The sequence below is a fragment of the Monodon monoceros genome, unplaced genomic scaffold (genome assembly GCF_005190385.1).
Source record: "Monodon monoceros isolate NGI ecotype Baffin Bay Population unplaced genomic scaffold, NGI_Narwhal_1 Contig2617_ctg1, whole genome shotgun sequence".
NCBI classification, from domain to species: domain Eukaryota; kingdom Metazoa; phylum Chordata; class Mammalia; order Artiodactyla; family Monodontidae; genus Monodon; species Monodon monoceros.
The window spans coordinates 314,216-334,946 of record NW_021698530.1 but is presented as its reverse complement, the minus strand read 5'-3'; the positions used below and the strand labels follow the sequence as shown (position 1 = coordinate 334,946).

Genomic DNA, 20,731 nt, shown 5'->3' with positions numbered 1-20,731 from the left:
GACACAACCACTGAAAGAGCTTAGTTTGCTCTTGTATAAGGTGACCCCGGAGGTCTGGTTACATCCTGTGGCCACTTCCACATCCAAACCAATTGATGTTTACACTTCCGTGGACTTCTCAGTGGAGGCACATCCTGACAGAAGTCAGTTTTACTATGGAGGCCACAAGTGATTTGCTCACGGACACCTCAATCTCGACAACACACAGCAGACTCGGGCTTCTGGCACCGAAAGGCGCGCACACACACACACACACACACACACACACACACACATACGTTAGTCGACTCCTTTGCTCAGAAAGTTCTCATTACTAACTCAACCAAGGCAATATCCGATTGAAGGAAAGGACCATAGCATTAATTTCAGATTTAATTCCATGGCTTGACTGGGCTACATCTGCCAGCTTTAGAAAAGCAAATGTTTCTTGTTGCCGGCCTTGGCATCCTGTTCTATGACAACGACCCCCAATGCTTCCACTTGAGAAAGCCTCCTCACCACCAAAGCAGCTTAATAAAAATTTAAATTGTGATTGTGCTACTCACGGATTGACAGGGCAGGACAAGCTTGTGCTATTTATGAATTATTCCACACATTATTTTAAGCCGACCAAATAGAAGCCACATTCATACGGGGGTAAGCTGGAAAGCCAGGTAAATGTTTTCATGATTTTTAAACCATATTTTGTTAACAGGTAAACTGGCATTCCATTGGATAATTTAATCTGCTTTAAATCTATTCTAAGGCTCTGAACAGCTTATGAGACATTTTGAATATAAATTTAATTCCTCTATTCGCCTTCGGGCAATATCTTTCAGCACAAGCGTGATAGGACAATATAGCATAGGGATACCTGTCAATAGTAAAGTATTAAAATACTGACATGAAAGCCATTTTAAAAATGGTAAAAATCACCCTTTTTCCAAATATAGAAAATATTTTATAAGCCTGGTTAAAGATAAAATAACACCATAAAGAATAACAAAATATCATGCTATTACTGCTTCCATGCATCTGGATCACCAACAATAACATAAACAGGTAAGAATAACTTGCAATTATCTTTGATGCTTATTACAAAAATAATTCGGTCCCCGTATGTGGAGAGAAGCCTGGCGGTTACACACTCGTCATCCCAAGGAACTGAAAAAAGAGGGACCAGTTGTCCAGCCTAAAAAGTTACACATAATAAAGCTGCTTGAGTGATTCTTTCAGCATCTCACAGCCTCTCGGAACAGGAGGATGAAGAGAATACGTCCCATCACTTACTCAATGCTTTAAAGGCACTGAGACAAGTGGTCATGCAGCCTCTTCAACAGTTTTGAGTTTTCATTTAATCACTATACACGGTAATCCAGTCTACTCTTCCACGTCTCTAATCATAAGGACATTTTAAAAACAACAACAATCAAAACAAGCTTTCATGTAACTTGTACACTGGTTTTAGCTGATCTATTAGAAAATCTTAGGTTTACTTCCTCTTCTTTATGTTAGCTCAGCAAACATCTGAGATTCACTCTCAGCATATTTTCCTCTCCTGTGGACCATCCTCCCCAGGTATCATCAGGGGCTGAGGCACGGCCCACATCTGGATCTCACCAGTGTTCACCAGTCCCTCTTTGGACATGGCAAAGAGAAGTCAAATCAGGTACAGAGCACAGTGGGACTAGTATTTCTCATGAGTCAAAAATTAAATATTTGCTAATGCACACTAAACATGTCACATGAGAATCATGCTCTTAGCAAGATACAGAAATAACACAGAAGCCAAATTACTCGTAACCTTTCCAGAAACAATCATGGTAGAAAGTTTGGTAGCAGTTACAGGAAACATACTCATCTCAATCTACACAGAGAGTCTAAGTATGAAATAATTTTACCACTAAGCAGCACATCCTTTGGCCCAAATTTGAGTATTCAAAAGCTGAATTTTTATTTTTCACTTACCATGTTGTATATCTTTCATATCTAAGTGAAGGCTAGACATCAATATTCCAACTGCTTGTGACCTTTTGTTGCTTAGTAACTTGACAACCTGTTCAAGAAAGAAAGGAAACGGGAGAAATATTATTTGAACTCAGTGATAGGCTTAATAGCATGTTATTTTTATCCTAAATGAAGAACAAATAACTTAGAACAGTTAAAGTACCAGAACTGATATGAACAAGCTTTTGGGTTTTGTATCTCCCGTCTTCAAAAGCCCTGCCTTTGCCCTGTTGTTCACCAGCAGCCTCAGCATCAGGCTCTTTACCTGCCTTGTAAGAGCCTGATCTGCCATCACTGAAATTTCTAACCATCTAGGAAGTTAGTTTGGTCTCTGTAAAATAACAGTTACACACCTGATCATTTGCAGCCTGAGATTTTAAAAGTGTTCTTTGTTTTTAAATGCAGAACCTTGAAACACTGACCAATAAGTAAAGGGAAAAATAAAAGTACGCAGAGAATCTGTTAGATCAGATTAGTTTGACCACAAAATAGAAAATGTGCTTTTATGAAGGTTTTTTAGAAAGCTCACTATTTTACTGGCATTTGCTCTCATTTTGCATTTGGCCCACATTTTGGGAGGAACTTTCCAACTAATTAATTGTGATACAATCATCAAATCTAATGGGCTGTGTTAGCTCAATCTCAAATCCTTCCAGAGAGTCCGGAAGAGTCAATCCACACAACCCATGAGAAATTTCCTAACACAGATGTAGGTAGGTTTAAATTATGTTTTCTAGACTATAACACATCACTGATAAATCCTGCTTATGACACTATTATCTCAGATAACTGATCTTACGTAGAGCAGCAATTTCTACTTACTCTCAGCATTCTGTTATAAATTTGCTTAGAAAAACACTGGAGGAAAAGAAAAATGTTAAGGTCAAATTCCAGAAGTGACAGCTGCCCTAAGTTGATCAATTAGGAAACTAATAAAATAATCATGCCCAGCTGTCAAACAAATCACAGTGTAAGATAATATTCTCAACAGGAATAATAGCATTCTTGGTTCCCTATCAGGGAAACGGGTGGAGAAAAAGACAAATCCCTTCCAGGAGAACCAACCGCAAAAACCCCACAGTCATTTCTGAAAGCTTCCTGAGGAAAGGGACATTAACACCCCACAAGAAGCAGCGCCTCCTAATAGGAAAGACATAGAAACTGATGCTCAGTTTGCTCTTTAAACATTTTATTTAATTCAGCTTAGAACTTGAATTTGAATCCATTCATACCTAAACTATTTTTATCAATAACAATTTCCTCTTCCGAGGTGAAAAAATAGAAACTTAATTTCAGAAAAGCAGAAGGCATGTATTCTGTTCTAAAAATGTTTCTAACTTCAAATAAATAGAATCTGGGTCTCATCTGTGCTACGCTGAAAAAACTGCTTTTCCTAAGGTTTCCTATCTCCCCCCACACCACCCCCGCCGGTTCCTAATTACAATGAGCACGTCTGCATCCATATGTCGTCTGACCTTCCTGCTGTGCTGACATGTTTATTACGCCCTTATAAAAATTCTGGTGAAAATTAATTTCTAACCCTCAATTAAAACTGGCGTCTGGAAGGCCTGCACAGGGAGCTCTCACGCCTACCACTGGGGGTCAATCACCCAAACGGGAAGAGAGGGTCCTCGCACCTCCAACGGGAAGGGGTCTCTACTTCCCCGGCAGGAGGAAGGGAGATGTTCTTCCCGCCCAGCAACAAGCTCGGCCAATGGAAAATGTCGCAGCTCAGCCAATGAGAAACCTGAACTCCCACTTTCCTCCAATGAACTTTTATAGAGGAGAGCCCTGCCCACTGCCCCTTTTCTCTATAAAAGCTCCTGCCCTTTGTTCTCCGCATTTCCCTGTGGTCAAAAGCTTGAATTTATTTCCCCAATTACGATTCCCCTGGTTATTACCAAATAAACTCATGCTGCTGAGATAACTGGCCATTTTATTTTTAAAGTTGACACTCTGTACTCCAGGATTCCTGCCAGTCTGGCTCAGGCTTTTTTAAGGTGAACTATTCTGATTTCACATTAAATATTGGCATATCCCAGAGTTCTGCTCTCAGCTCCATATTCTCTTCAATGTATGACCTGTATTTTCTCCTCCATCAACATGTATGCCTGCACTTATATAACTGTGTTCTTTTAACAGCATCTTAACCTCAGCAGTATCCTATTTTTCTAACAAATATCTCCACTTCAATTACCCACATAAACCTCCATCTGACATGTCTAATACCAAACTTGTCATCAAGCCCACCCCAAAAACCTACTCAGCTTCTCCTCTTTTATTCCATATGTTGAGATCATGCACCACCATTTTCAGTCCACCATCAAAGTTAGAAATCCAGAAATCATTCTAGATCCACCCCCCCCCCTCCTTCACCTGCATGTTCTGGTCTGACAAGTCCTGTCAGTTGTAAGTCTGCTCTATCCTTGAAATCTACCTCTTCCTCCCTAAATCTACTGTCAGCATTTACTTCTGTATTATAACTTGCAGAGATCAATGCAAAGGATCCTAACCAGACTTCCCAGTTATAGTCCAGTGGTTCCCAAGGTGTATTTCCTGCAAGAGAGGGCACCATAATCACCTGGGAACTTATTAAAGATGCAAAATCCCTGTCAGAAAGCTGTTAGTCAGAAGATCTAGGCAAAGAAAGACTCAATCAGCATTTTAAAAAGCCTTCCAGGTGATTATAGAATAAACAACGATTCTCATGTCTTCCCATCCATTCTCCAGTATTATCTCTAAAAGTGCCGCTATTTGCATGTCACTCCCTTGCCTTTTAAACCTGAGAGGCTCATAAATAAGGGTAGGTCACATAGCCTCTTCACAGAATGTTTCACAGTTCATACCTGAAACTTGCTTTTCCTCTTATAATTAAAATGAACTTGACTATAAACTGTATGTTACATTTAAATGCCAAAGATTATAGACAGGAATAATAATTATTGATCACCTTCCAAAAAGCATACATACAGGAGAGAACACATGTCTAAAAGGATCAGTTCCTCCACAGTTCCCCAGAGTTATTCAACCTAATATAAAGAAACCACCATCATCACTTCTCTCTCTCTCTCTCTCTCTCTCTCTCCCCCCTCTCTCTTTAATACACTGAATAACAAGAACTTGAAGCTATCAAACTATAACATTTTAAGAATCCAGTGACTATATATATAATGGAGATGAAGGAGTTGACTCTTACAAAATGATCTTAAAACGCTTAGATGAAAAGCAGAAAATACAGATTTAGCAAATTTGAATATTTCAGAAGGCAATCTACAGATTCAGTGCAATCCATGTCAAAATGCTACAGGCATTTTTCACAGAAATAGAATAAATAAGCCTAAATCTGCATAGAAACACAAAAGATTCCAAATAGCCAAAAACATCTCTAGAAAGAACAAAGCTGGAGGTATCACACTCCTTGATTTCAAGCTACACAACAAAGCTACCATAATCAAAACAGTATTGTACTGGAATAAAAAAACAGACACACAGATCCATGGAACAGAATAGAGAATCCAAAGATAAACCTGAGTTTATATGGTCAAATTCATCTACAACAAAGGAGGCAAAAATATACAGTGGAGAAAAGACAGTCTCTTCAATAAATGATGTTGGGAAAACTGAACAGCTACACGTAAAAGAATCAAAGTGGATTACTTTCTCACACCATATTCAAAAGGAAACTCAAATGGATAAAGACATAAATATAAGACTGGAAACCATAAAACTATAAGAAAACACAGGCAATATGCTCTTTGACATCAGTCTTAGCAATATTTTTTTGAATATGTCACCTCAGGTAAGAAAAGCAAAAGCAAAACTAAACAAATGGGACTACGTCAAACTAAAAACCTTTTTCACAGTGAAGGAAACTAAGAACAACAACAACAACAAAAGGCAGCCTAATTGAATGGATGAAGATATATCCAAACAATGTATCTGATAAGGAGTTAATATCCAAAATATACAAAGAACTCATACAACTCAACAATAAAAAACAAAAAACAAGGGACTTCCCTGGTGGCGCAGTGGTTAAGAATCCATCTGCCAATGCTGGAGACATAGGTTCAAGCCCTGGCCTGGGAAGATCCCACATGCCATGGAGCACTAAGCCCATGCACAGCAACAACTGAGCCTGAGCTTTAGAGTCCACAAGCCACAACTACTGAGCCCGTGAGCCACAACTACTGAAGCTTGCACACCTACAGCCCATGCTCCACAAAAAGAGAAGCCATGGCAATGAGAAGCCCGCACACCACAATGAAGAGTAGAGAGCTGCCTCAACTAGAGAAAGCCCATGTGCAGCAACAAAAACCCAACACAGCCAAAAATACATAAATAAATTTATTTAAAAACAAAACAAAAAACACCAACCAAACAACCTGATTAAAACATGGGCAAAAAAAAAAAAAAAAACATGGGCAAAAGACCAGAATAGACATTTTTCCAAAGAAGACATACAGATGGCACCCAGACACATGAAAAATGCTCAACATCACTAATCATTAGGGAAATGCAAATCAAAACCACAATAAGATAACATCTCACACCTGTCAGAATGGCTATAAAGTCTGCTGTTATTTACTGTCAATTTCTCCCTTTTTGTCTGTTAATATTTTCTTCATGTATTTACATGGACCTACGTTGGGTGCATATACACTTACAATTGTTGTAACTTCTTGGATTGATCCCTTGATCACTATTTAATGTCATTCTTTATCTATTGTTACAGTCTTCATTTTAGTCCATTTTGTCTCGTATAAGTATTAGTATCCCAGCTTTCTTTTCATTTCCATTTGTACAGAATACTTGTTACTCCCCTCACTTTCAGGCTGTGTGTGTCTTTAGATCTGAAGTGAGTCTCTTGTAGGTAACATATATATGGGTCCAGTTTGTATATCCACTCAGCCAATCTATGTCTTTTGATTGGAGCACTTAGTCCATGTACATTTAAAGTAATTATTGATAGATATGTACTTATTGCCATTTTGTTCATTGTTTTTTTAATTAATTTTCATTGGACTATAGTTGCTTTACAATGTTGTATTAGTTTCTGCTATACAGCAAAGTGAATCAGCTATACATATACACATACCCCCTCTTTTTTGGATTTCCTTCCCATTTACGTCACCACAGAGTATTGAGTAGAGTTCCCTGTGCTATACAGTAGGTTCTCATTACTTATCTATTTCATACATAGTAGTGTATATGTCAATCCCAGTCTCCCTTATTGTTTTTATAATTCTTTTTTGTACCTTTCTTTCTTTGTTCACTTCCCTTGTGATGTGATAACTATCTTATGTTTGGATATCTTTCTCATTTTTTGTGTGTTATCTAGTATAGATTTTTGGGTTGTGGTAACCAGGAGGTTTATATACAACAATAACAATTTTTCTCTCTCTGTATATATTATATATATAAAATATATACACATATATATATGTGTGTGTTTATTTTATTTTTTAATTTGTTTTTATTGAAGTATAGTTGCTATTCAATATTATATAAGTTACAGGTGTATAATACAGTGATTCCCAATTTTTAAAGGTTATGCTCCATTTGTAGTCACTATAAAATATTGGCTATATTCCCCATGTTGTATAATATATCCTTGTAGCTTATTTCATACCTATAGTTTGTACCTCTTATTCCCTTACCCCTTTATTGACCCTCTCCCCTTCCCTCTGCCCACTGGTAATCATTAGTATGTTCTCTATATCTGTGAGTCTGCTTCTTTTTTATTATATTCACTAGTTTCTTGTGCTTCTTAGATTCCACATATAAGTGATATCATACAGTATTTGTCTTTCCCTGTCTGATTTATTTCACCTAGCATAATGCCCTCCAAGTCCATTCATGTTGCTGCAAATGGCATTATTTCATTCTTTTTTATGGCTGAGTAGTATTCCATTTTATATATATATATATATATATATATATATACACACACATACACACAGAGAGAGAGAGAGAGAGAGAGAGATACATCTAGAAATGTGACACATATATATATGTCACATCTTCTTTATCCATTCATCTGTTGATGGGCACTTAGGTTGCTTCCATATCCTAGCTATTGTAAACAATGCTGCTATGAACACTGCAGAGCATGTATCTTTTCAAATTAGCATATTTGGGTTTCTTTGGACATATACCCAGGGGTGGAACTGCTCAGTCATATGGTAGTTCCATTTTTAGTTTTTTTGAGAAGCCTCCATATTGTTTTCCACAGTGGCTGCACCAGTTTACATTCTCACCAACAGTGTACAAGGGTTCTCTTTTCTCTACATCCTCACCAACACTTGTTATTTGTGTTCCTTTTGATGATAACCATTCTGACAGGTGTGAGATGATATCTCACTGTGGATTTGATTTGCATTTCTCTGATAATTAACCATGTTGAGCATTTTAATCTACCTGTTGGCCTTATTTGTAAAAATATCTATTCAGGTCTTCTGACCATTCTTTAATCAGGTTGTTTCTTTTTAATGTTGAGCTGTATGAGCTATTTATATACATTGGATATTAATCCCTTATGGGTCATATCATTTGCAAATATTTTCTCCCATTCAGTAAGTTCTATTTTTGTTTGGTTGATGGTTTCTTTTGCTGTACAAAAGGTTTTAAGTTTAATTAGGTCCCACCTGTTTACGTTTTCTTATATTTCCTTTGCTTTGGGAGACAGATCCAAAAACAATATTGCTAAGGCCAGTGTGCAAGAGTGTTCTGCCTATGTTTTCCTCTAGTTTTAGAATATCCAATCTTACATTTAGGTCTTTATCCATTTTGAGCTTATTTTTGTCTATGGTGTTAGAGAATGTTCTAATTTCATTCTTTTCCATGTAGTTGTCCAGTTTTCCAGCACCACTTATTGAAGAGACTGCCTTATCACCACTGGGTATTCTTAACTCCTTTGTGGTAGATTAATTGACCGTAAGTGCATGGGTTTCTTACTGGGCTTTCTATCCTGTTCAATTTATCCAAGTGTCTGTTTCTGTGCCAATACCATACTGTTTTGATTACTGTAGCTTTTTAGTTATACGTGATTATTTTAAATTTCTGATCTCTTAATTCAAATATCTTTTAGCAATCCTGCATTTTTACTTCCCCCACCAAGTTTACTGTTTTTGACATCATATTTTACATGTTTCTGTAACTACTTATTGTGGATGCAGATGATTTTACTATTTCTGTCTTTTAACCTCTCTACTAGTTTTGATCTATTACCTTTAATGTGTATTTGCCTTCATCAATGAGATTTTCCCTTTTGCAATTTTCGTATTTCCAGTTGTGGCCTTTCTAGAAAAGTCCCTTTAGCATTTCTTGTAAAGCTGGTTTGGTGGTGCTGAACTGTCTTAGCTTTCGTTTGTCTGCAAAACTCTTTATATCTCCTTTGAATCTGAACGATAGACTTCCCTGGTACTGTATTCTTGGTTGTAGGTTTTTTTCCTCACACTGCTTTAAATATATCATGCCACTTCCTCTGGCCTGCCGTTTTGGCTAAAAGTCAGGTGATAGCCTCATGGGAGTCCCCTTGTATGAACTAGTTGCTTTTCCCTTGCTGCTTTTAATATTCTCTCTTTATTTTAATTTTTGCCATTTTAATTACAATGTGTAGACATCTTTGGGTTGATCTTATTTGGGACTCTCTGTGTTTCCTGGACCTGGATGTCACCTTTCTTTCACAGGTTAGGGAACTTTTCAGCCAATATGTTTTCAAATAACTTCTCTGTCCCTTTATTCCTCTCTACTCCTCCTGGGGCCCCTATAATGTGAGAATCAGGATGCTTGATGTTGTTCCAGAAGTCTCTTAAACTCTCATTTTAAAAGTTTTTTTTCTTTTTTCTATTCTGTTTGAGCAATTTCCACTATTTGGTATCCCAGTTTGCTGATTCATTCCTCTGTATCATCTAAGTTACTATAGATTCCTTCCAGTGTATTTTAAATTGCAGTTATTTTATTCTTCAGCTCTTTGGTTAGTTCTACTTTCTAACTCTTTCTTAGAAACTTCTAACTTCTTACAGGGTTCATCCATTCTTCTCCCAAGTTCTTTGCTCATCTTTACCTTCACTATCTTGAAGGGAGGTTGATTATCTCCACCTGACTTAGTCCTTCTTCTGGGGTTACATCTTGTTCCTTCATTTGAAACATGTTCCTCTGTCACCTCATTTTTCCTAATTCTCTTTTCATTTCTATATATTTGGTGGTTGGTTACATTTCCCGATGTTGGAGAAGTGGACTTAAGCAGGAAACATACTCCCCTAAATGCTCCAGGGGTGCCCCCTCAGTGGGTCATGTGGGTGCTTTTGTTGTGGGGGACTGACTGCTGTGGGGGCACTGGTAGGTGAAGTTGCACCCTGGCCCATTTGGTTGCCAGGCCCTGCCTAGTGTGGAGGCTGCTGTTGATCAGGGCTGGGCCCAGGCATGGCTTGCTGCAGGGCCCAGGGAGTCCTGGTCCTGGTGCTGGCCCAGTGGTTGGCAGGGGAGATACTGGGGTGGATGGTTGTGGGCTAGAGGTTTCCGGGAGCCAGTGTTAGCCTGCTTGTGAGTGAGTTTGGGGCCTGGTGTGGAAGGTGGGGTGGAGGGAGCTTCCAAGGCCTGGTTCTGGTCCACTGATGTGTGGGGGTAGTTCCTGATGCAGTTGGCTGCAGTGTCCAGGGTTTCTTGGAGCTGGTGTCAGCCCACTGATGGGTGGGACCAAGGCCCAGGGCATCTTGGGGCTGGTGCAGACCCTCTAGTGGGCAGAGCCAAGAACCAGGCTCTCTGGCTGTGGGGCCCGGTGATTCTGGAGCTGGTGTCAGCCATCTGCTGTGAAGGACCAGGGCCCAAGGGGTCCCAGGGCAAGTGCTGGCCCACTGGTGGGTAGAGCTGTGTCCCAGGATCTCTCTCTGCAGGATTCTGGGGGTTCCATAGCTTCTGTCAGCCAGCTGGTGGGTGGAGCTGGGTCTTGGGGTCTTGAATTCCAGACCCAGGGATCTGGTGTCGGCCCACTGATGGGCATGTCTGGGTCCTGACAGCTAGCTGGAGGGTCCTGGGTGTCCTAGCGCTAATGCTGGCCCACTGGTGGGTGGGGCTGATTCACGCCCGCTCTGTTGGTCAAGGCCAGGTCCTGGGCAACAAGAGGATGAGGGAGCTGAGGGCAGTCGGCCTGCTGGTGGATGGGTCTGTGTCTCTGATCAGTTGGCTGCTTAGCCGGGGCATGCCAGGACTGGTGCTGACCATTGGTTGGGGGGGCCAGGTCTCAGCACTAATAGGCTAGAGGGAGGACTCCAAAATGGCGCCTACCAGCTCCAGTGTCCACGTGGAGAAAGAGCTCCTGAAAGGCCTGTCCTTGTCCCCAGGGTGAGCCCCAGCTACCTCAGCCTGTCTGGAGACTCTCCACCATCAGCAAGAGGGTCTGTCCCAGGCTCCTTTCAACCTCCTGACTCTGCCCTTTAAGGACAAATTGTCTTTTCCCACAGCCCTCTGGGACTCCCTAAAGCAAGGCTTGCTGGCCTTCAAAGCCAAATATTCTCGGGGCTCATCTTCCCAGTGCAGGACCCCCAAGCTGGGAGCCCGAAGTGGGGCTGAGAGCCCTCGCTCCTTGGGGAGAACCTCCGCAACTGTGATTATCCTCCTGTTTGAGGTTCACCTGCCCACGGGCATGGGTCTTCACTAAACCTCATATCCGCCCCTCCTACCCCTTTTGTTGTGGCTCCTTCTTTATGCCTTTAGTTGTAGACGATCTCTTCTGCTGGTCCTCAGGTTGTTCTCACAGACAGCTTATCTATAAATAGTTGTAATTTTGAGGTCCTCATGGGAGGAGGTGAGGTCAGGTCTTCTTACTGCATCATCTTAGCCATTCCAAGTCGATTTTAATTTTTTTCTTTTCCTTTAATGTTTTCTCTAAGAGATGATGGATGTTTGCTAAACTTATTGTGGTAATCATTTCTTGATGTATATGAGTCAAATTATTATGCTGTGCACTTTAAACTTATAAAGTACTGTATGTCAATTACAGCTCAATAAAACTGGAAGAAAAAATTTATTTGAAATCCACAAAATTTGGACATATAACCAGAAAAAAGGGGTTACTTTAAATCTCTCCAAATTCATATCAGAGTCAGTTAATATTCTTAATGAAGTTCTTATCTTAGACATCCCTTTGACGAAGGACTCTGTAGGAATTATGAACATGGAATCTGTAAAATAAAGCGTTATTTCTCAAGCTTCAACATGCACATAAATTACGTGGGATCTTTTTAAAATGCAGACTCTGCTCTTCAGCAAGTGGAGTTGGGAAAGCTGGACAGCCGCATGTAAATCAATGAAGTTAGAACACTCCCTCACATCATACACAAAAATAAACTCAAAATGGCTTAAAGACTTAAATATAAGTCATGATACCTTAAAACTCCTAGAAGAGAGCATAGGAAAAACATTCTCTGACATAAATCAACAATTGTTTTCTAAGGTCAGTCTTCCAAGGCAATAGAAATGAAAGTAAAAATAAATAAATGGGAACTAATCAAACTTACAAGTTTTTGCACAGAAAAGGAAACCATAAACAAAAGGAAAAAACAACCTACACACTGAGAGAAAATATTTGCAAATGATGTGACCGACAAGGGTTTAATTTCCAAAATATACAAACAGCTCATAAAACTCAATAACATAAATAAATAAATAAATAACCCAATCAAAAAATGGGCAGAAGACCTAAACAGACATTTCTCCAAAGACATACAGATGGCCAACAGGCACATGAAAAGATGCTCAACATTGCTAATTATTAGAGAAATGCAAATCAAAACTATGAGGTACCACCTCACACCAGTCAGAATGGCCATCATTAAAAAGTCTGCAAATAACAAATGCTGGAGAGGATGTGGAGAAAAGGGAACCCTGCTACCCTGTTGATGGGAATGTAAGTTGTGCAGCCACTATGGAAAACAGTATGGATGTTCCTTAAAAAACTAAAAATAGAGTTTCCATATGACCCTGCAATCCCACTCCTGGGAATACACCCAGAGAAAACCATAATTCTAAAAGACACACGCACCCCAAGGTCATTGTAGCACTATTTACAACAGCCAAGACATGGAAGCAACCTAAACGTCCATCGACAGATGAATGGATAAAGAAGGTGTGGTACATATATACAATGGAATATTACTTAGCCATAAAAAGGAATGAAATAATGCCATTTGCAGCAACATACATAGACCTAGAGATTATCATACTAAGTGAAATTATGTCAGGAAGAGAAAGACAAATATCATATGATACTGCTCATATGTAGAATCTACAAAACTGATACAAATGAACTTATTTACACACCAGAAACAGAGTCACAGACTTAGAGAACGAATTTATTGTTACCAGTGGGGAAGGGTTGGGGGTGGGATAGACTGGGAGGCTGGGATTAGCAGATGTAAACTATTGTATACAGGATGGATAAACAAGATTCTACTGTATAGCATAGGGAACTATACTCAATATCCTGCCATAAACCATAATGGAAAAGAATATGAAAAAGAATGTATATATATGTATAACTGAATGACTTTGCTGTACAGCAGAAATTAACACGACATTGTAAATCAACTATACTTCAATAAAATAAATTAAAAAAAAATAAAAATGCAGACTTGTTCCTAGGTCTGGGTGGGGCTGAGGTTCTCCTAAGTTCCCAGGTGATGCCAGTGCTTCCAGCCCATGGACCACAAGGGCCTAAGGCTCTCCTGTTTGCTTTTTATGCTTTCTGGAAAAGATGCTCCAACATCCTAAAATCTCAGTTTCTTTACCTAAAAAAATACCAACAGCATCAACTTCAAAAACCTGTAGGGAGATGCAAGAGGGAAGAGATATGGGAACATACGTATATGTATAGCTGATTCACTTTGTTATAAAGCAGAAACTAACACGCTATTGTAAAGCAATTATACTCCAATAAAGATGTAAAAAAAAAAAAAAAAACCTGTAGGGGCTTCCCTGGTGGTGCAGTGGTTGAGAGTCCGCCTGCCGATGCAGGGGACACGGGTTCGTGCCCTGGTCCGGGAGGATCCCACATGCCGCGGAGCGGCTGGGCCTGTGAGCCATGGCCGCTGACCCTGCGCGTCCGGAGCCTGTGCTCCGCAACAAGAGAGGCCACAACAGTGAGAGGCCCGCGTACCAGAAAAAAAAAAAAAAAAAAAAAAAAAAGCTGTAGCAGATATTCAACATGATAATGCATGTGAAACTTAGCAATGTCCTAGCAAATAGTTATAACTATAGAAGTTAAATATTTAAGAAGGCATTTTAAATGTTTTGTCATAAATAAAACATGTGGCTTTTTTTCTTTACTGAATTTAATTCCACAAGATAATTAATATTATCTTTCTTTCCTCCCACGTAATTTCTTTAAAAAAAAAAAAAATCAGACCCCAATTAGCTTTGAGTAGTTTTCCGATAACTGTAAATGATTTCTCCATTGAAATTTGCTTTCCTGGCATTCTACATGATGAATGATACATCTGTCCAGACCAGGAACAATCTTAGGCCTTGAGACAGAGTAAAACCAAAGTGTTCATATATGTGATCACAGACAAGACTTTCAGGACCCTACCATAATTAATATAATTAGGCTGCATAACTTGAAATGTGTTTAAAATTAATATTAACTAATTTTTGGTCTGAACAATTAATGCATCAAGGAGATATCTTTGGTCTAGCTCCACTGTCTATACATTCCTTTATTTCTTCATGTAATTTATAACTGAGCCAGTACTGGGAACTCACGATAGAAGTATGGTTATAGAAGCAGCTAGGACAATGGGAATCTATTCATAAATATTTTTGTAGATCTTTCAATATTAATTTATTTTCTCTGTTATCTTGAACACTTTTTACCTGGCTGAATGTGCATGGAGACTTTTTAAAATTTTATTTATTTTGAATGTGCTGGATCTTTGTTGCGGCACATGGGCTCTTTGTTGCAGCAGGCAGGCTTCTCTAGTTGTGGTGAGCAGTTAGTTGCAGTATGTGGGATCTTAGTTCCCCAACCAGGGATTGAACCCGGGCCCCCTGCATTGGGAGCATGGAGTCTTAACCACTGGACCACCAGGGAACTCCCTGCCTAGAAATTTTTTTAATCTTATTCATTTTTTAAAATTTTTATTGAGTATACTTGATTTACAATTTTGTGTTAGTTTCAGGTGTTTAGCAAAGTTGTTCAGTTATACATATACACATATCTATTCTTTTTCAGATACTTTTCCCATATAGGTTATTACAGAACATTGAATAGAGTTCCCTGTGCTATACAGTAGGTACTTTTTGGTTATCTATTTTATATATATTAGTGTGTATATGTTATTCCCAACCTCCTAATGTATCTCTCCTCCCACCTTTCCCTTTTGGTAACCATACATTTGTTTTCAATATCTGTGAGTCTCTTTCTGTTTTGTAAATAAGTTCATTTGTATGGTTTTTTTATTTTAAATTAGATTCCACAGAAAAAGAGCACCCTCCTGGCTACGTGGGTCCTGAGGGCATAGGAGGGAGGCTGGGGGAGAAGAGGAGAGACAGGTGGGAGAGGCCATCCAGGACCCGAGGAGCAGGAGAGGAGCAGAGGGTGACTGCCCTGCCAACTCTGGCACGTGAAGCCTGCTGGGCTCCTAGGTGGGGTCTCCCACCCTGTGAGACCAGAGGCACACCTGGGCCCCTTCAGTTCCATTGAGCCTAAGCCCCACTCACCACCTGCCCCCAAGGGCTTTTTCCAACCCAGTGAGTCCTAAGCATAGGCCTCACCGATCACCAAAACCCTGCCCCTGCTTAGGCTCACCCTCCACATCCAAGGCCTTTTCTGTTTTACATTCCAGTTTTTGTTTCATCTATATTTTTATTTTTACATTCTTTCTAACATATCTGTTAGTTTCCTAGTCTAATTTGATTTTTTACTCTTCATTACTGTTCTCTTTATTTTTGGTTACCCTGCACGGCTTGTGGGGTCTTGGTTCATGAGCAGGGTGTTGGGCTGAAGCTCCTGCAGTGGGAGCTCCAAGTCTGAGCCACTAGACTAACAGAGAACCTCAGACCCCAGGGAATATTCATTGGAGTGAGGTGTCACAGAGGTCCTCATCTCAGCACCAAGACCCAGCTCTACCCAACAGCCTACAAACTCCAGTGTTGGAAGCCTCATGCCAAACAACCAGTAAAACCGAAACATAATCCCACTCATTAAAAAAAAAAAATGAGATGGCAAAAAAATATGTCACAGATGAAGGAGTAAAGTAAAAACCTACAAGACCAAACAAATAAAGAGGAAATAGGCAATCTACCTGAAAAAGAATTTATAGTAATGATAGTAAAGATGATCCAGAACCTTGGAAATAGAATGGAGGCACGGATTGAGAAAATACAAGAAATATTTAACAGAGATCTAGAAGAACTAAAGAACAAACAAACAGAGATGAACAAAACACTAACTGAAATGAACAATACACTAGAAGGAATCAAAAACAGAATAACTGAGGCAGAAGAATGAATAAGTGAGCTGGAAGACAAAATGGTGGAAATAACTGCTGAGGAGCAGAACAAAGAGAAAAGAATGAAAAGAATTGAAGACAGTCTCAGAGACCTCTGGGACAACACTAAACACAACAACATTCAAAAAATAGGGGTCCCAGAAGAAGAAGAGAAAAAGAAAGGGTCTGAGAAAATATTTGAAGAGATTATAGTGGAAAACTTCCCTAACATGAGAAAGGAAATAGTAGTCACCCAAGTCCAGGAAACACTGAGTATCCCATACAGGATAAACCCTAGGAGAAACACACCAAGACACATATTAAGCAAAGTAACAAAAATTAAATTCAAAGAAAAAATATTAAAAGCAGCAAGGGAAAAACAAAAATAACCTACAAAGGAATCCCCATAAGGATACCTGCTGATTTTTAAGCAGAAACTCTACAGGCCAGCAGGGGGTGGCAGGATATACTTAAAGCGATGAAAGAGAAAAACCTACAACAAGATTACTCAACCCAGCAAGGATCTCATTCAGATTCAACAGAGAAATCAAAAGTTTTTCACACAAGTAAAAGCTAAGACAATTCAGCACCACCAAACCAGCTTCACAACAAATGCTAAAGAAACTTCTCTAGGTGGGAAACAAAAGAGAAGAAAAAGACCCACAAAAACAAACACAAAATAATTAAGAAAACGGTAATAAGAATATACATATCAATAATAACCTTGAATGTAAATGGATTAAATGTCCCAACCAAAAGACACAGACTGGCTGAACGGATGCAAAAACAAGACCCATATATACGCTGTCTACAAGAGACCCACTTCAGACCTAGGGACACATACAGACTGAAAGTGAAAGGATGGAAAAAGATATTCCATGCAAATGGAAATCACAAGAAAGCTGGAGTAGCAATACCCATATCATATAAAAAAGACCTAAAATAAAGACTGTTACAAGAAACAAAGAAGGACACAACATAATGATCAATGGATCAATCCAAGAAGATACAACAATTATAAATGTTTATGCACCCAACATAGGAGCACCTCAATACATAAGGCAAATGCTGAAAACCATGAAAGGGGAAATCGACAGCAACACAATAATACTAGGGGACCTTAACACCCCACTTACACCAATGGACAGGTCATCCAAACAAAACATAAATAAGAAAACACAAGCTTTAAATGACACAATTGATCAGATAGATTTAATTGATATTTATAGAACATTCCACCCAAAAGTGGCAGAATACACTTTCTTCTCAAGTGCACATGGAATATTCTCCAGGACAGATCACATCTTGGGTCACAAATCAAGCCTTGGAAAATTTAAGAAAACTGAAATCATATCAAGTGTCTTTTCTGACCACAACACTATGAGATGAGAAGTCAATTACAGGAAAAAAATCTGTAAAAAAACCACAAATACATGGAGGCTAAACAGGGCACTACTAAATAACCAAAAGAGCATTGAAGAGATCAAAGAAGAAATTTAAAAATACATAGAAACAAATGACAAAGAAAACACAATGATCCAAAACCTATGGGATGAAGCAAAAGCAGTTCTAAGAGGGAAGTTTATAGCAATTCAATCTCACTTCAAGAAATAAGAAAAATCTCAAACAAACAATCTAAGCCTACATGCACCTAAAGCAACTAGAGAAAGAAGAACAAGGAAAACCCAGTCAGTAGACGGAAAGAAATCATAAATATCAGAGCAGAAATAAATGAAATAGAAACGAAGGAAACAATAACAAAGATCAATAAAACTAAAAGCTGGTTCTTTGAGAAGATAAACAAAGTTGATAAACCTTTAACCAGATTCATCAAGAAAAAAAGGGAGAGGATACAAATCAATAAAATTAGAATGAGAAATCACAACTAACACTGCAGAAATACAAAGGATTATAAGAGACTACTACAAACAACTATATGCCAATAAACTGGACAACCATGAAGAAATGGAAAAATTCTTGGAAAGGTACAATTTTCCAAGACTGAACAGGGAAGAATTAGAAAATAAAAACAGACCTATCACAAATAACGAAATTGAAACTGTAATTAAAAATCTTCCAACAAACAAAAGTCCAGGACCAGATGGATTCACAGGCGAATTCTATGAAACATTTACAGAAGAGCTAACACCCATCTTTCTCAAATTCTTCCAAAAAATTGTAGAGAGAGGAACACTCCCAAATTCATTCTATGAAGCCACAATCACCCTAACATCGAAACTGGAAAAATATATCACAAAAATAGAAAATTATAAACTAATATCACTGATGAATATAGATGCAAAAATCCTGAACAAAATACTAGCAAACAGAATCCAACAGCATATTGAAAGGATCATACACCATGATAAAATGGGATTTATACCAGGTATGCAAGGATTCTTCAATATACGCATATCAATCAATGTGATACACCATATTAACAAATTAAGGAATAAAAACCATATGATCATCTCAATAGATGCAGAAAAAGCAAAATTCAGCACCCATTTATGACAAAAACTCACCAGAAAACGGGCATAGAGGGAACCTTCATCAACATAATAAAGGTCACATATGACAAACCACAGCAAACATCATATTCAATGGTGAAAAACTGAAAGCATTCCCACTAAGATCAGGAACAACACAAGGATGTCCACTCTCGCCACTCTTATTCAACATAGTTTTGGAGGTCCTAGCCACAGCAATCAGAGAAGAAAAAGAAATAAAAGGAATTTGCATAATTGGAATTTTTATGATTTGTATAATCTGTATACAATTTGTAAAATTGGAAAAGAAGTAAAGCTGTCACTGTTTGCAGATGGCATGATACTATACATAGAAAATCCTAAAGATGGCACCAGAAAACTACTAGAACTAATCAATGAATTTGGTGAGGTTGCAGGATACAAAATTAACGCACAGAATCCTCTGGCATTCCTATACACTAACAACAAAAATCAGAAAGAGTAATTAAGGAAACACTCCCATATACCATCACAACAAAAATAATAAAATATCTAGGAACAAACCTACCTAAGGTGGTGTAAGACTTGTAATCAGAAAACTATAAAACACTGACGAAAGAAATCAAAGATGACATAAACAGATGGAGAAATATACCATATCCTTGGATTGGTAGAATTAATATTGTGAAAATGACTATACTACCCAAAGCAATTTACAGATTCAGTGCAAACCCTATTAAACTACCAATGGCATTCTTTTTTTTTTAATTTATTTATTTATATTTTTTGGCTGCATCAGGTCTTAGTTGCGGCATGTGAGCTTCTCTCTAGCTGCGGTGCATGGGTTTAATTGCCCTGAGGCATGTGGGATCTTAGTTCCCCGACCGGGGATCAAACCCACGTCCCCTGCATTGGAAGGCAGATTCTTAACCACTGGACTACCAGGGAAGTCCCCCAATGGCCTTCTTCACAGAATTAAAACAAAAAATTTTTACAATTTGTATGGAAACACAAAAGACCCTGAACAGCCAGAGCAGTCTTGAGAAAGAAAAACAGAGCTGGAGGAATCAGGCATCCTGACTTCAGACTACACTACAAAGCTACTGTAATCAAGACAGTATGGTACCAGCACAAACACAGAAATATAGATCAATGGTACAGCATAGAAAGCCCAGAGATAGACCCATGCACATATAGTCACCTAATTTATGACAAAGGAGGCAAGAACAGACAATGAGAAAAGACAGCCTCTTCAATAAGTGGTGCTGGGAAAACTGGACAGCTACATGTAAAAGAATGAAATCAGAACACTATTTAACACCATACACAAAAATAAGCTCCAAATGGATTAAAGACCTAAATGTGAGACCAGACAGTATAAAACTCTTAGAGGAAAACATAGGAAAAACACTCTCTGACGTAAACCACAGCAAAATATTTTTTGACCCACTTCCCAGAGTAATAAAAACAAAAATAAACAAATGGGACCTAATTAAACTTAAAAGCTTTTGCACAGCACAGGAAACCATAAACGAGATCAAAAGACAACTCTCAGAATGGGAGAAAATATCTGCAAATGAAACAACGGACAAAGGATTAATCTCCAAAATATACAAACAGTTCATGGAGCTCAATAGCAAAAAAAAACCTGATTGAAACATGGGCAGAAGACCTAAATAGACATTTCACCAAATAAGACATACAGATGGCCAAGAGGCACATGAAAAGATACTCAGCGTCACTAATTATTAGAGAAAGGCAAATCAAAACTACAATGAGGTATCACCTCAC

The 20,731-nt window shown here is 38.7% G+C and overlaps 1 protein-coding gene across 1 annotated transcript in view; it reads right to left on the bottom strand.

Annotated features, from left to right (window-relative positions):
- Window positions 1-20,731, bottom strand: part of FMN2 (formin 2) — a 328,287-nt gene that overhangs the window by 134,035 nt on the left and 173,521 nt on the right. The window contains exon 9 of the mRNA XM_029226181.1: window positions 1,948-2,035. Within this exon, the coding sequence (XP_029082014.1) occupies window positions 1,948-2,035 (88 nt within the window). The remainder of the gene's footprint in view (window positions 1-1,947; window positions 2,036-20,731) is intronic.